We start from the raw sequence: 16,571 nt of genomic DNA on the forward strand, positions 1-16,571 counted from the left end.
CGCAGCCATGGTCTCAGAGCTGATAGTCCATGCTGCTGCAAACATCGTCGAACTGTTCGTGCAGATGGTTGTTGTCCTGCAAATGTCCCCATTTGTTGACTCAGGGATCGAGACGTGGCTGCACGATCCGTTACAGCCATGCGGATAAGATGCCTGTCATCTCGACTGCTAGTGATACGAGGCCGCAGGTATCCAGCACTGTGTTCCGTATTACCCTCCTGAACCCACCGATTCCATATTCTGCTAACAGTCATTGGATCTCGACCAACGAGAACAGCAATGTCGCGATACGATAAACTGCAATCGCGATAGGCTACAATACAACCTTTATCAAAGTTGGAAACGTGATGGTACGCATTTCTCCTCCTTACACGAGGCATCATAACAACGTTTCACCAGGCAACGCCATTCAACTGCTGTTTGTGTATGAGAAATCGGGTTGAAACTTTCATCATGTCAGCACATTGTAGGTGTCGTCACTGGTGCCAACCTTGTGTGAATGCTCTGAAAAGCTAATCATTTGCAAATCACAGCATCTTCTTCATATCGGTTAAATTTCGCATCTGTATCACGTCATCTTCGTGGTGTAGCAATTTTAATGGCCAGTAGTGTATTTACATGTTGATGTGTGGATCACCTTAGACTCATGATTACCATTACCTCTCTGACAGCTGTCATGTTTTCAGATGTCCTCACATTTTTATTCCCACCTAACAGCTTCTTATTAATAACAATGTTTCCTTTTATTCCGGAAACTATCATCCATTGTAACATCGTTTTGTGAAGAAATATCTGCCTCGCTGCAGCAACAGGTGCGGCATTTAGCACTGAGATACACAAACACACAGTGCTCTGTTGTCTGATGTTCCACTGCTACTAAAACGGCACACAGCTCTGATGTTGACATACATGCTCTTTCCTGATCAACAGTGAATTGCAGTGTGCCTGCCAAATTAAAACCATCTGCTTTCCATAGGTCTCCCTTCGCTCCCTACTTCTAACAGGGTGTCGCTATGACACAATCCGCCAATCATTGGCTGACTACTGGCTATAAAAAGCTTCAGAAACCCTGACGAACAGTTGCTCTGGATATTTACTATGGGAAAATCACCAGAAGCTTGTTTTCTTTGTAAAATTAACTTACAAGACTTGAGATTGAGGCATTACATGTCATCAAGAAACAGTAAATTTACTAATGGAACAACTTATTTAGAAATCCAGTGCCAAGAAATTGACTGAGGGGTTGCATATGAAACAGTTACGTGGAAAATGCTATGACCTGCCTGGTAACAAGGAAGTTCATAAAATGGCAGCTCAAAGGATGAAATGTGCTCTCTCACTGTGTGTTGAGAAAAATGACATCATTGTGCCCTTCCCAGAGTTACAGGATGTTTAAATCTAATGATTCTTTTGTAGTGACCATGGATGCGTAAGATGAATTGTGGTATTCCCACCTAGTTCCATGAAAAAGGTGAGGTGTTAATGTCCAATATGAGTGCGTGTGTTACTTAATGTTCCTTAAATCTGTATTTGTTTTCAGATTAAGACATTTTCTGAACTGGTGATCTTCAAGTCTTTACCTGTCACGGAATTGTACTTGCATAAAAATCCTTTCTGTGGGAATTATAAAGAAGAACAGACTTACACAAGGTTAGTACTGCTTGCTTCTTCTTTATCCCCAATGTGTGCCATGGCGTGCTGAAAAGTAATGTTACAAATTTTTTTTTAAATTCTGCTCTTAGAATCAGTTGAGGTATTACACTTCATGCATATTAATGCAAGTCTCTGAATTGTAGTGTGTAACATGGCGGTGTGTAACGTAACTATGCCGGTGCATGAGAAACAATTCAGAAAACTGACAGCACAAATTAAAGAGTTTGCCCACACATGGACCACCCTCTCCTTCAGCATGACACCAGACCACACACAAGTGCTGTGAAATCTGGAACAATTTGACACCTTGTGTTCACTGTAAATGATCATCCTCTATACAGTCCTGACTTGGCCCCTTCGAATTTTCATCTGTTTCCAAAGCTTACAGACCAGCTTTGAGGACTTCACTCTGATAGTGATGAAACAGTGCACGTGGAGGTGAGGTCAACAAAGTCTAACATTCTACAGTGATGGTATCAATTAACTGACATGTCATTTGGAGAAATGTGTTTGTCGCCAGGGTGACTATGGCGAGAAATAAATATGTAGACATGAAGAATGAAGATGTAGAAAGTTATAAAAGTTTGTTTTATTAAAAAGCTGTAAGAGATTAACATAAAAAAATTGGAGGCATTACCTTTCGGCACACCTTCATACTATTAAAATAAAAAATGTAATTCGTGGTTTGTTTTATTTTCATGTAGATATGGTGCTAATTTTAATAACAGATTTATATTTGAAACATATCATCATTGCATGTGAGTTAAGACTTTAGTTGAGGTAATATAAGTAGATCTGTGACAGCTCGCAGCACTATTGCCAGCTTTCAATTACCAAGCGCTGCTGGCTGCAGCAAAAACAGTAGTCATCTACAAAGCTGTGACAGCACTGATGCAGTTCCACAGATATGATTACAAAATCGTGTTGTGTTATTGGTCGAGGCAGGGCCACGCAGCTACCAGATCCAATCCACTGCAATTGGCAGCAATCAATTTATTCTGTCTCAACTATAGGCTGCTCTTACAAGGGGTCTAATGGGCCAGCCTCCTTCAATTTTCGTTATACTCATAAGACTTGAAGGTAGCTGCTGGACATTGATTTCGAAAGCAGTACAATGTAGTTCTCAAAAACCCTGGAAATATTTGGCTGCAATTTTCCAAGTACTATTACAGCAAAACTTTTTTGCTGGTCTATTCAGATTGCTTGTAGCTTAGCATGTTCCATTGTAGCCACATAATTTATTGGCTCTTGTGTTATGTGTCATGATTGGCAGTCACCAACGAATGAGAAGTTGGCTGCTGTTTACCAAATGCTAGACGTCGGCTGCGTGGCGGCAGTTACTCACCGGTAGTGCTCGTGCGTTATGTTGACAGTGCGTTCTATTGGGCTCTGATTGGTGGCAATCAAGATGGGGCAAGCCTGAGTCCATACCCTCTGTTCATGTTATTAGGGTGTTTAAGTATTTAAATAGCCTCCGATTTTGCGTTTCGTCATACCTGGCTGCTTGGCCTACACACGGGCTTTGCTGAATTTTTCGTGGATGACACGTTTGCTCTATGGCCTCATGGTGAAACGGAGCTACACAAGTTTCACGAATATTTGAACAACGTGCATGGGAAGATACAGTTCACGCTCGAAGTAGAGAAGAATGGTGCAATACCATTTCTAGACATCGAAGTATACAGGAGAACGGAGGGCACACTGGGGTACAGAGTATATCGCAAGCCTACACATACAGACAGGTATCTGCATGCCCATTCCTACCACCACCCAGCGCAGAACAACTCTGTTATCCATTCTTTGGCAATCCTTGCACCTATGTGATGCTCAAATCATTACACCTGAGCTTAAAAGGCTACACACAATGTTTCTAGCCAATGGCTACAGCCATAAGTCGATCCACACAACCTTGTCAATGAACACAAGTAAGAAAGATAAGCAAGAAATAGACAAACTGCAACCAACAGTGCGCTTTCCTTATGTGAAAAATGTTACTGACCGAATAGGCAAACACCTTCACCACATTGGGGTGCAGCCTGTCTTCTATGGTGGTCGCAGGATCCAGGACGTGCTAGGCTCCACTAAGGACAAAGTGAATGCATTACACACTGCAGGCGTTTACAAAGTGGAATGCAAATGTGGAGAGGCATACATCGGCGAGACTTCAGAAACACAAGCGCTACATTTGTCTAGGGCAACACAACAAATCTGCTGTGGCAGAACATCAGCAAGATTGTGGAAAAGAAATAAAATTCAGTGAAGCCTGTGTGTTGGCCAAGCAGCTGGTTATGACAAAATGGAAAATCAGAGGGGCCATCGAAATACTTAAAACAACCTAATAACATGAACGGGGAGGATGGACTCAAGCTTGCCCCATCTTGGTTGCCAGCAATCAGAGCCCAACAGACGGCGCTGTCAACACAAGGCATGAGCACTACCAATGAGTAACTGCCGCCGCATGGCTGACATCCAGTATTTGGTAAACAGCAGCCCACTTCTCATTTGATGGTGACCGCTAATCATGGCACATAACACGAGAGCCAATAGACAACAGAGGTTATGTTCTCCATCCACCGCAATAACCTATTAAAATAAAGTTCCCTCTCCTTCTTAAGTGACCAATGAAACTATCTACCTTTTTAAAATTATGACATAATGTCTTGCACAGGGAACAGTAACAACAAAATATAAAGGACACTGCATAGCTAGAACGCACCATTAGACCCAGAATAAGGCCGCTGCAACCATGGCCAAAACATTGGTTTTTCTCCAGCAGCAGTAGTTTTATGCATTATGACACGGTACAATACCCAGAAAACTTTTATGTTGATGAATCAGCTTTTATTGTATGCTTGCCTGCATAGTAGTGTATCGAGCTGATACTAATCTCACACTAAACTTGGACTTCACACAATTCTTAACATGTCCGTTATATACATTATTGTATTTTCATTGGCAGCTCTCGTTTATTACTCAGAGACCCTCCTTCACAGTCCAAGCAATGTTGGTAGCTCCAGGTGGAACCTCCTGTGACAGAGAGACATTTGCTGGCAAACTCCAACCACCGCAAGCTGCACAAGGAGTACATCAATCAAATAGTAAAATACAAAACAAATATTTGAACTAATACTGAATACCAGATACACAAAATGACACATTTCTGTGATATTTAAATATCATAATATTTATTATAAAATTAACAACAGACAATCTTTTTATTTTGCAGATGACATGGTTACAGAAAACTTCACACACCTGTAACACTTTTAAAAAAATTTTATTCGGTGTAATTCTGTCCCCTCCAAGTGTCTGGATTTTTCCCATTTTTATACAGGTCATCAGCTTGCCACATTAATTTGATGTACTCTTTAAATTAATTTCAATTTATTATTAGATTTAAAATCGAGAGGTATTTTACCTCATACCTTTTTCTGTTGTTCTGACATTTTGAAAGTAGAAATTTGTATGGGCACCAAGAACTTAAAAGTTTTGTAGCCTGGCCCCAAATATGTAACCCACATCTGTAAGATTTAATTCTAAGATGCAATGACTTTAAGCGCCCAGCTGTAACATTGTAATGAGTCTAGATATTGGATCTTTATAAGTGATGTTACTGAATGGATACACCAACCATTTTTAAATGCTGTTGCCATATATGGTGTATTTTAATGAGGCAGCTCTTTTGAAACTGTGTTGCATCTAATGTTTTACTTCAGGAAAATAGCTGCCAAATAATATTAATATTGTTGTTTACATTCCAGCGTTGTCAGAGCGAACTTCCCCCATCTCATTAAATTGGTAAGTTACAAAGTATGCATGACCTTTTAACTTTAGTTCTTCTTACTTTAGATTTTAGAAACCCTTAAGAATTTCTTATCTCACCAATAATGCATCTATTAGTGACAAATCGAGCCACTTTCAAAGATTCTGAGTATAAATAATTGCCCATTTATAGTGTTATTTCTTACTTTTACTTTAATTCTTTTATCGATTACAATATGAAGCATATTTGAAAAGGAAAAACAGTCGTGGCATGGGAGGGGGGAAGGTCTGTTATGCATTGCCAGTTACCAGGTCTAGGGGTACAGAATTCCTGTGAGCATTGTTGTTGTTGTAGTTGTTGTGGTCTTCAGTCCAGAGGCTGGTTTGATGCAGCTCTCCATGCTACTCTACCCTGTGCAAGCTTCTTCATCTCCAAGTAACTACTGCACCCTGCATCCTTCTGAATCTGCTTACTGTATTCATCTCTTGGTCTCCCTCTATGATATTTACTCTCCACACTGCCCTCTAATATTAACTTTGTGATCCCTTGGTGAATCAGAACAAGTACTACCAACTGATCCCATCTTCTAGTCAAGTTGTGGCAAAAATTCCTCTTTTCCCCAATTCTCCTCATTAGTCACATGGTCTACCCATCTAATTCTCAGCACTCTTCTGCAGCACCACATTTCGAAAGCTTCTATTTTCTTCTTGTCTAAAATATTTATTGTGCATGTTTCACATCCGTACATAGCTGCACTTCTTGACACTTAAACCTAAACTCGATGTTAATAAATTTCTCTTCTTCGGAAACGCTTTTCATGCCATTGCCAGTCTACATTGTATACCCTCTTTACTTTGGCCATCATTAGTTATTTTGCTCCCCAAATGGCAAAACACATCTACTGCTTTTAAGTGTGTTATTTCCTAATGTAATTACCTCAGCATCACCTCATTTAATTAGACTACATTCCATTATCCTCGTATTGTGTTTGTTGATGTTCATCTTAGATCGTCCTCTCAAGACACTGCCCATCTCGTTCAACTGCCCTTCTGTGTCTGACAGAATTACAATGTCATTGGCAAACACCAAAAGTTTTTATTTCTTCTCCATGGATTTTAATTACTGCTACAAATTTTTCTTGTGTTTCCTTTATTGTTTGCCCAATATACAGATTGAATAACATAGGGGATAGGCCACAACCCTGTCTCACACGCTTCCTAACCACTGCTTCCCTTTCATGCCCCTCGACTCTTATAACTGCCATCTGGTTTCTGTACAAATTGTAAATAGCCTTGTGCTCCCTGTATTTGACCCCTACCACCTTCAGTATTTGGAAGTGAGTATTCCAGTCAACATTGTCAAAAGCTTTCTCTAAGTCTACAAATGTTAGAAATGCAGGTTTGCCTTTCCTTAATCTATCTTCTAAGATAAGTCGTAGGGTCAGTATTGCTTCACGTGTTCCAACATTTATACGGAATGCAAACTGATCTTCCGCAAAGTCAGCTTCTACCAGCTTTTCCATTCATTTGTAAACAATTCTTGTCAGTATTTTGAAGCTATGACTTATTAAACTGATAGTTGGGTAATTTTTCACACCTGTCAACACCTGCTTTCTTTGGGATTGGGATTATTATATTATTCTTGAAGTCTGAGGATATTTCTTCTGTCTCATACATCTTGCACACTAGATGGTAGAGTTTTGTCAGGACTGGCTCTCCCAAGGCTGTCAGTAGTTCTAATGGAATGTTGTCTACTCCTGGGGCCTTGTTTCGACTCAGGTCTTTCAGTGCTCTGTCAAACTCTTCACGCAGTATCGTATCTCCCATTTCATCTTCATCTACATCCTCTTCCATTTCTATAATGTTGTCCTCAAGTACATCGCCCTTGTATAGACCCTCTATATACTCCTCCACCTTTCTGCTGTCCCTTCTTTGCTTAGAACTGGGTTTCCATCTGAGCTCTTGATATTCATACAAGTGGTTCTCTTTTCTCCAAAGGTCTCTCTAATTTTCCTGCAGGCAGTATCTATCTTACCCTGGTGATATATTCCTCTACATCCTTACATTTGACCTCTAGCCATCTCTGCTTAGCCTTTTGCACTTCCTGTTGATCTCATTTTTGAGACGTTTGTATTCCTTTATGCCTGCTTCATTTACTGCATTTTTATATTTTCTCCTCTAATCAATTGAATTCAGTATCTCTTCTGTTACTCAAGGATTTAAACTAGCTCTCGTCTTTTTACCTACTTGACCCTCTGCTGCCTTCACTATTTCATCTCTCAAAGCTATCCATTCTTCTTCTATTGTATTTCTTTCCCCCATTCTTGTCAGTTGTTCCCTAATTCTATCTCTGAAATTCTCTACAACCTCTGGGTCTTTCCGTTTATCCCGATCCCATCTTCTTAAATTCCACCTTTTAGCAGTTTCTTCAGTTTTAATCTACAGTTCATAACCAATAGATTTTGGTCAGAGTCCACATCTGCTCCTGGAAATGTCTTGCAATTTAAAACCTGGTTCCTATATCTCTGTCTTACCATTCTATAATCTATCCGAAATCTTCCAGTGACTCCAGGCCTCTTCCATGTGCTGTGTGCAAAATTCTACCAGACGGCTTCCTCTCTCATTCCTTACCCTCATTCCATATTCACCTATTTTTCCTTCTCTTCCTTTTTCTACTGTCGAATTCCAGTCCCCCATGACTATTAAATTTTCATCTCCCTTCACTCTCTGAATAATTTCTTTTATCTCATCATACATTTCTTCAATCTCTTTGTCATCTGTGGAGCTAGTTGGCATATAAACTTGTACTGCTGTGGTAGGCTTAGGCTTTTAACGAAATCGGTCGTAATGAATGGGATTGATTTGAAATTTCGTTAAAGAAGAACAATAAAATTTATCTGTTGTTTTTAAGTTAATTTTCTTTCGTGCGAACTTTGTTGTAGAACCACTCTCTTATTTTCGTGTGGTAATAAAAAATTTTTACTTACTTAATTATTACGTACATTTAAAGAAAAAATAATATTTACGTGAACTCATATGAACTGGTTAAGAATATTAGGTTGAGAATTGGGTCCTTTAAATCATTCGGCCTTGGCATACACATTCCTGATGCAGTGGATTTTTTGTTAAATATTTTTACTGAATTTTATTCCGGCACTAGCCATAGAACACAAGATTACCTCTATTAGCAGAAAATGTTTTAATTATTGCCAAGCCGACATTTATCACTGATCAAACCTACTTCATTACACATTTAAGATATTTTGAAAGAACCAAACTGTTTAAATTTCAATGTTAACTAACATTAGCTATCCGCCTACGAATGCACAAACGTATAATTAATTCAATTTTTATCAGCCACAGGATCACTGAAAAAGAAGAACAATTTCTTAATTCACCATTGATTTTTATGCATCTGTTCCCGATTTACGGGTTTGCTATTGTTGGTCGCGGCACAGCCCAGCAACACCGCTAAAAAATGCTGAAAAATTCTTAAAGAAATTTTATAGATGACGTGGGCAAGCTAATTTACATAAATAATTCACACTTTTGATAAACTCTAATATATTTAGATCAAACAACAATACAACTCACATTAATTCGTAACGCATCGTCTAATGGCGGCTAAGTCCAGACAGAGACAAAAGAAGTCTACCCATTCGTAAAAAACTCTTTCACAGTGTCCTACCGCAATGACTTCTGAACAGAGAAGACCAAAGAATACATAATGCGTTGTGCTTAAATAGTATTGCTGACTATTAACATTTCTTTGCAAATTGACGATATTATTCTCTTCTGGCAACATATCTCTGCTATCGCAAATACTGACACATTTTACAATCACATAATAAATACAGAAAAATTCCTATCCTAAATACAGACAAATATTACAACAAAAAATATAAGGAGAATAACAAATGTCTTTTACACCACATTCAGTAATATTTTTGTTCAATAATTACGATATATACAACTTGCCCAGAGCGGCGTATATGGTACAAATAAACTCTTGTGGTTTTTTTTTTTTTTTTTTAAAAAATAACGTGAGTTTGCCAGGGAACGTTACAGGCTTCATGTCTATCTTGTCTACACTATTGCATTCACTATGCTGTTTGTAGTAGCTTACCAGTGCTCTTATTTTTTTATTCATTGCCTCTATTTAATTTTGTATTTGTAACCCTGTATTCACCTGACCAGAAGTCTTGTTCTTCCTGGCACCAAACTCCGCTAATTCCCACTATATCTAACTTTAACCTATCCTTTTCCCTTTTTAAGTTTTCTAAACTACCTGCCCGATTAAGTTATCTGACATTCCATGCTCCGATCCGTAGAACAACAGTTTTGTTTCTCCTGATAATGACTTCCTCCCAGGTAGCCCCCGCCTGGAGATCCGAATGGGGGACTATTTTACCTCCAGAATATTTTATCCAAGAGGACACCATCATCATTTAACCATATTATAAAGCTGCATTCCCATGGGAAAAATTATGGCTGTAGTTTCCCCTTGCTTTCAGCCATTCACAGTACCAGCACAGCAAGGCCGGTTTGGTAGGTGTTACAAGGCCAGATCTGTCAGTCATCCAGACTGTTGCCCCTTGCAACTACTGAAAAGGCTGTTCCCCCTCTTCAGGAGTCACATGTTTGTCTGGCCACTCAATAGATATCCCTCCATTGTGATTGCACCTACGGTACGGCTATCTGTATCGCTGAGGCACGCAAGCCTCCCCACGAATGGCAAGGTCCAAGATTCATGGACAAGGAATTCATGTAGCATTATAGGTGTGAAATTTTCTGTACCCTCATTATCTGTAAATGAGGTAGCATGTGTACAGCAAAATTAATTACCGTATTTACTCGAATCCAAGCCGCACTTTTTTCCTGGTTTTTGTAATCCAAAAAACCGCCTGCGGCTTAGAATCGAGTGCAAAGCAAGCGGAAGTTCTGAAAAATGTTGAAATGCTCCGCCACAACTAACTTCTGCCATCGAATATACGTAGCGCTACACAGGTATGCTTTGTAGGCACAAAGATAAATACTGGCGCCAAAACCTCTGCGTCAGTAAATAAATTTAAAAAAAGGTGGAAGACGAGCTTTTCTTCTCCGCCTCGAGTTTCGACCACTGCATTTTCATACATTATCCAACGAAGTAAATACAAATTCCGTATTGTTCATCTTCGAATGTAGCAGCATTTCAATGTACTACGAAAATCCGACTGGCAAGACTGTTTGGGATGTTTGTCAATATGTCCAACTCCACGTTCTGAATTTTTTCCTACCTGTGAGAAGAGATGGTTGCTAATAGGAACTTGATGAATTGTGAATCACATGCAGTATTCTCTTCACCTTAAGAATAATACGAATATAAACATTTTGCCATGTATTCTTTCGTGTTTGCTGCTATCTAATTTAAATCCTGTCTGCCTAATAAACTACGAAACTAGAGTGAGACAACAGTAAACGCGGAAGAGTATACGTATCGTGTCATGTTTATATTCGTATTATTCTTATGCCTAATAGTGATACAGTCAGAAATGAAGCACGGCAACTGACTAGATTTTTAAATCTAAGACGACTCTAATTTCTGTGCAAAATGTAATGTACTAAAGAGACGCCAGCAAAGATTTTCAAACGGAGAAAAATTTTCGCTACACACTCGTTCAGAACATAATTTATCATACGCAGTCTATTATTTGGTTCTTGCTTATCATTATCAAAGAAAGCAGTGGTGTAAGTAACAAAAAATAGCAGTCTCTTGCCATTGTTTTGCTAATGAGACGATTCCTCTTTTTTTTGTAAGCGGCGGTTGCGCGCACAAAAGCAAGCCATGCCGCGAGCGGCAACAGGCCGTAAACACGCACTATCAGAATGCGACAAACAAGCATGACGCAGTTCAGTAATGCATTTTCAGCTTAGAGTGACGTAAACACCTATAACAAAGAAAACGACACTTATCAGATCAAAGCAAAATAAGCAAACGATTTAAACCAGACAAAGCACGTGCCTAAGGAAGGGTACCCGTATAAATACGGACAGCGCCTGGCGCATAGCAATGGCTACCTGGTAAAGCTTAACTGCTAAGCTTACGACTCGAACCAAACTACTGTAGCTGTATCGTCATTCATTCGACCTAAATTGTGTCTTATATTACAATGGACCAACTTTGTTTCAATTTGGAGCTGCGGCCTAAAACTTTTCCCTCCCCTTGAATTTCGAGTCTCAAATTTCAGGTGCGGCTTAGATTGGGGAATTTTTTTTTTTCCTTGATTTCGAGTCTCATTTTTCAGGTGCGGCTTAGATTCGAGTAAATACGGTATTATTTTAGTATGATTAAATAGGGCAAGACTTGTCCAAAAAGTTATTACTTGTGTTTAGATGGTCTCCTATACAGTTCTAAATATTTGTTGTGTATTTTATTATTTGTCTGAAGTACTTTTTGGAAGGCATGCAGCAGATAAAATTTGACAGCAGCGATCTCTGTGTCACAGTACCTGCTATATGGGGCCCCCAACACAATATGGATTCCCGAGGTGGACCTCAGAGTATGCCGTCCTAGCATAATTCCTTGCATAAATGAGAACAAATGAATAATTCATATAATACTGCATTATAAGGGAACAAAAAGTCTCCATTTGAGGGCTTTGATTCAGCATATGTGCAACGTAGCATGACTCCATTATGAATGTATAAACACTGACTTGTAAACAAGGAATTAATGTGGCATTTGTGTCTTTCTGATGTGAGGGTGGTAAATGTGAAAACGTGTACTATGGTAGTATTATTACCAAATACCAGTAGACATCCATCAGAGAATGAAGAATGTGTATGGGGGAGCATGCTTGTCGAAAACCACTGTTATGGAATGATGCTTCGTGATAATGCACGTCACCATATTGGAAATTTCATAATGCAGAAGTTATGCCAACTTAACAATGCAAAAGCTATGAGGTATGCTTGAACAAACACCTTATGGTCCTTATCTCTTTCCATGCTATTATCATGCCTTCGATCCCTTAAAAAAGGCATCATAGGGTCGACAGTTCTTGTCAGATAAGGATGTCCAGCAGGTCATTACAGACCTCTTCGTGCAGCTGGACACAGTGTTTTACCAAAAGGGTATCATCAACCTGTTACATTGGTGGGATGATTGTGTTGATGCTCTCAGTGATTTTGCCTGGTTGGCATACCGACTGTGGACTTCGTGGGCTTCGAACAGAAACTTTTTGATTGTAAAGGCTCATGGATATTCAGAAATTAAGAAAGTATTTTAATCGGCGTGTGCTAGAAGCATAAGAAATCACTGAAACACCATCATTGTGGATTTTAGTATTGAAAATGTTGAAAAACAAAGTTGCAGTAATCTGAGTGATAAACCAAACAGGTACTAGTCTGACTTTGATGTGTGTAACACTGTTGTTGCTTTGAAAATCTGGTAAAGTGAAGACATTAGCTGAGAAGGAAATACTAATCGTTATAATTTTGGCATTAGTCTGGCAGAACTTTGCAACTTCCACGGGGCAACCATTGTGAAGAATATTGAATGTACAAGAAGAGGAAAAATTCAGACCATGTTGTTATGCCCTGAGGTGCTGCAGTACAGTGTTCAAGGCTGAGCAACTCTGCAACAAAAAAGAACACAAGACTCTTGTGTTCATTTTGAATTTTATTGTACAGCTGAAGATTGCACTAATAGCTTCTTTTCTAGAGTGAGTTGACAGATTTATAAAAAGTGGATTTGGAATACCATAATTGAGCGATGTTCACTTTACATATATATCGTTTTCAGTTGTGTGAACTTTGCATTAATTGGAAGTCAGATTAATGGTTAACTGATACAACAAGAAAGTGTATAATGATTCATTAGCTGAGCTTTAAAGATTGTTAAAATAATTAATATTGCCTTAACAGAATGTATAAGAATGAACTTTTCATAGAACCGTAACCCACAAGAAGTCTTCAAACATTCAACGTGAGAGCAAAATTGTAATAACCATTGTTCTGCAGTAATAACTAGTCACTATTAAATACAAAGAAGATTGTCTGAAAATTTAATGTATTTTTAATGGTCATGAGACAGGAAGTATCAAATTTGAAGCCAAAGGTACATATAGAAGTTATATTTAGATTAAAGTTCAGTCTTGATCATGTTATGTCTGTTTTAATGAGTAACCGGTTTCGGTTTTTTCTATAAAACCATCATCAGACCCATTGGCTCCCTTGAGTCTGATGATGGTTTTATAGAAAAAACCGAAACCGGTTACTCATTAAAACAGACATAACGTGATCAAGACTGAACTTTAATCTAAATATAACAATTAATTGATCACTGTATTCCAAAAATGTTTACCAAAATTGTACATATAGAAGCTCCGCACACATTATCTGCGTGACAGGCGAGTAACTCATTTTGCAAGAAAAATTGTTTAGGGCAGTGGTGACAGAGAATGCAGTGAGCATGCTGCACTTGTCTAGCGACAATTCGCACCCAGCCATTCAAAATATCAGTGGGAGCCGGCGCAGTGGGCATCCAGCAATTGCTGAACTCATTTAACCTCTACAGATGAGTAGCTGATGTGGCCCATACCATCTTTTATTGGGGTTCAGTTTGTCAATACCTGATGGGTTCTGTTTGGATAAGAGATCTTTTATTATCCAGTGGGGTATTTATTTCAGTTCATGCAGTGGCCTGAATAGGTCAATTTCAGTTTACACAGTCACCTTCTTTAGAAAATTTCAATTTCAGCAATGAACCTGTTCAGTGAACTTCATTAGGTTATAGGTGACTTATATAAAAAGGAGCAGCATTTACTATTGTAAGTTCTTGATTATTGTGAGTACCAATTCTGCAAGTCTTTTTAATTATTATTTGTATGGGGAGTAATGATCATAGCACTCACAGTGGGAAAACAAACAAGTGTTTAAAAAATTATATAGGCATTGTCAAACCTGACAGCAAGACTGAATGAAGGATTTTCCCACACAACAGATTTTGTAAAATGGATGAAACATTTTCTCAAATAGACAAGAGATTCTCTCAGATGCGTGGAAGACTTTCTAGCGTAATGATAAATTGGATGATTTGGGTTCACTACTTCATGATGTGCAATGTATCTGAGATAATGCCACTTAACAATCACCAGCAGAACTAGAATCACAATCACTTTGTTCACAGTGATTAAAACTAACCTCTATGAGTAGACTCTAGACATAAAAATTTCAGTTTCAACACTGAAAGCAAACCATAATTTTCTGCTATCACTGATTACCTGAAACTTTTCTCACACTGGCTACATGAGCTGCTGTGTTACCAACTAATGAGCGGTCCTGATTGGTACTTCATTACAGGTCATAGGTATCACAGGCACTTTTCAAACAAAACCAGAATTATAGGAAGAAAAACAAGCACAAATAAAATATTCAATCCGATAATGAAAATTATGTGGCAAAGTATTAGAAATAAAAAAAATTACATTTCAACCAATTAATAGAATATATATAATAGTCAAAGCTATTTTGATTAGATTTAGAAATAAATAAATTTCTTCACATTTGACTAGATTCAAACCAATGACCTTCCACTCATCAAGTTAGCATTCTAAATATTGCAATACACCACTACTCTGTTTTATGTTCTGACTTTGCTGACCCAGTCACAACAAGGAATTGTAGTCATAAAAATGTTCAGTTTCATGCAATGTCATTTGAAGCTTATCTAATGTAAAGCCGTCTCTGTGATTATAACAAATGTATTGTCACACTGAATCATGTCTTGTGCAAAATGATGCAGTACGTGTTTGGTTAGTGCTCTGTTTGAAACTTGGGTATTTCATCAGCATCAGAGTGTGTGTGTGTGTGTGTGTGTGTGTGTGTGTGTGTGTGTGTGTGTGTGTGTGAGTGAGATTACTATGTGTGATGCAATGTGAAATGAAAGGGGCACTGGGGCTCACCCAGGATTTGGAATCCACACGCATTAAGAAATCCAGGCAAGGAATTGGGAGTGGACTGACCAATTGATGCAATAAGGCAACGGCAAATGGTTCAATCATGGCGTTGAGCACTCTGATTGGTCGAAACCACCTCTAATGCGTGAAGTGTCAACTATCAGGTAATTTTAATCAGACTTTAGTTCAGATCCTCGGGCAGTGAAAGAATTGATTCCAATAAAGATTTCATAGAGGATAAATTACTCTCTACTGTTACTATTTTACAGGCCAAAATTGGAACCTCATTAATGATTTGGATAAAAGATCTGCTCTACAGAATTCACATATCAGTAATTACCTAAACTTGGGTTGTCAGAGGTGATGTAAGCAAACAATAAGAGAATTTAAATTTTGGTACAAAGAAGTGTGTGCTGTGTATGAAAACATATTATTAATTTAAGAAGACATTTGAATCAATCACTTCAAGAAGGCCATGTATACGCCACAGTAAAATTTTCAGGAGAAAGAAAAAACAGTTTGAATTACAAAAATGAAGTGTAAAATGTCGTGCTTTATGTTTAGACTATAGAATAGAATATTTAACACAACGTAACCATAAAATCATGTGCTAAAACAATACGTGACCTGTGTTACAGCAGAGCAACCAATGTGGAGATATGGCCTTTTCAAGTGGGATTGTTTTTATGAAAAATAATATTCTACAAATAATTGATAACTTGCAGCTGTTTCAAGTAGATAAGTGATAAAAATATAAGTAATAAAAACTGAGATATGATGCATATGTTGGCAGGATTTTTATTACACAATCTATGTAATTTAGAACAGTACAGAACAGAAAAACTGTTAATCATTAAAAGTCTTCTTCATGCTCATTCAAGGTGTTCATAGGTCACTCACAAAGTTAATTGTAGAACTCTAATTTATCATCTGGTATGAACTGAATCAGTTTCCTAATGTCTGCAATTTTTTCCATGTTGATTGGAAGTTTTCCTTTGTATGCAAAGGTGCTTGGTAGTCCAGGCATAGACCCCACAGGCTCCCTTTAAAAAAAAAATAAAAATAAAAATAAAGTCTTCTTGCTGCAAGCCTTTCATCCACTGGTGGGTTTTCAACAAACCGCACTGGATGAACTTGGAAATTAGAAACTGCTCTTTGTATTAGTGTGTTGATTTTGTCTGGAGTATATATTCAGTCAGTCTTGCAAATATGTCTCTT

At 38.2% G+C, this 16,571-nt stretch overlaps 1 protein-coding gene across 1 annotated transcript in view; it reads left to right on the forward strand.

Annotated features, from left to right (window-relative positions):
- The window catches only part of LOC126424926 (nuclear RNA export factor 1-like), a 164,196-nt gene that overhangs the window by 81,754 nt on the left and 65,871 nt on the right, over positions 1 to 16,571 (forward strand). The window contains exons 10-11 of the mRNA XM_050087770.1: positions 1,541 to 1,650; positions 5,415 to 5,451. Of these exons, the coding sequence (XP_049943727.1) occupies positions 1,541 to 1,650; positions 5,415 to 5,451 (147 nt within the window). The remainder of the gene's footprint in view (positions 1 to 1,540; positions 1,651 to 5,414; positions 5,452 to 16,571) is intronic.

This window comes from Schistocerca serialis, chromosome 10, assembly GCF_023864345.2.
Source record: "Schistocerca serialis cubense isolate TAMUIC-IGC-003099 chromosome 10, iqSchSeri2.2, whole genome shotgun sequence".
In the NCBI taxonomy this organism is placed as follows: domain Eukaryota; kingdom Metazoa; phylum Arthropoda; class Insecta; order Orthoptera; family Acrididae; genus Schistocerca; species Schistocerca serialis.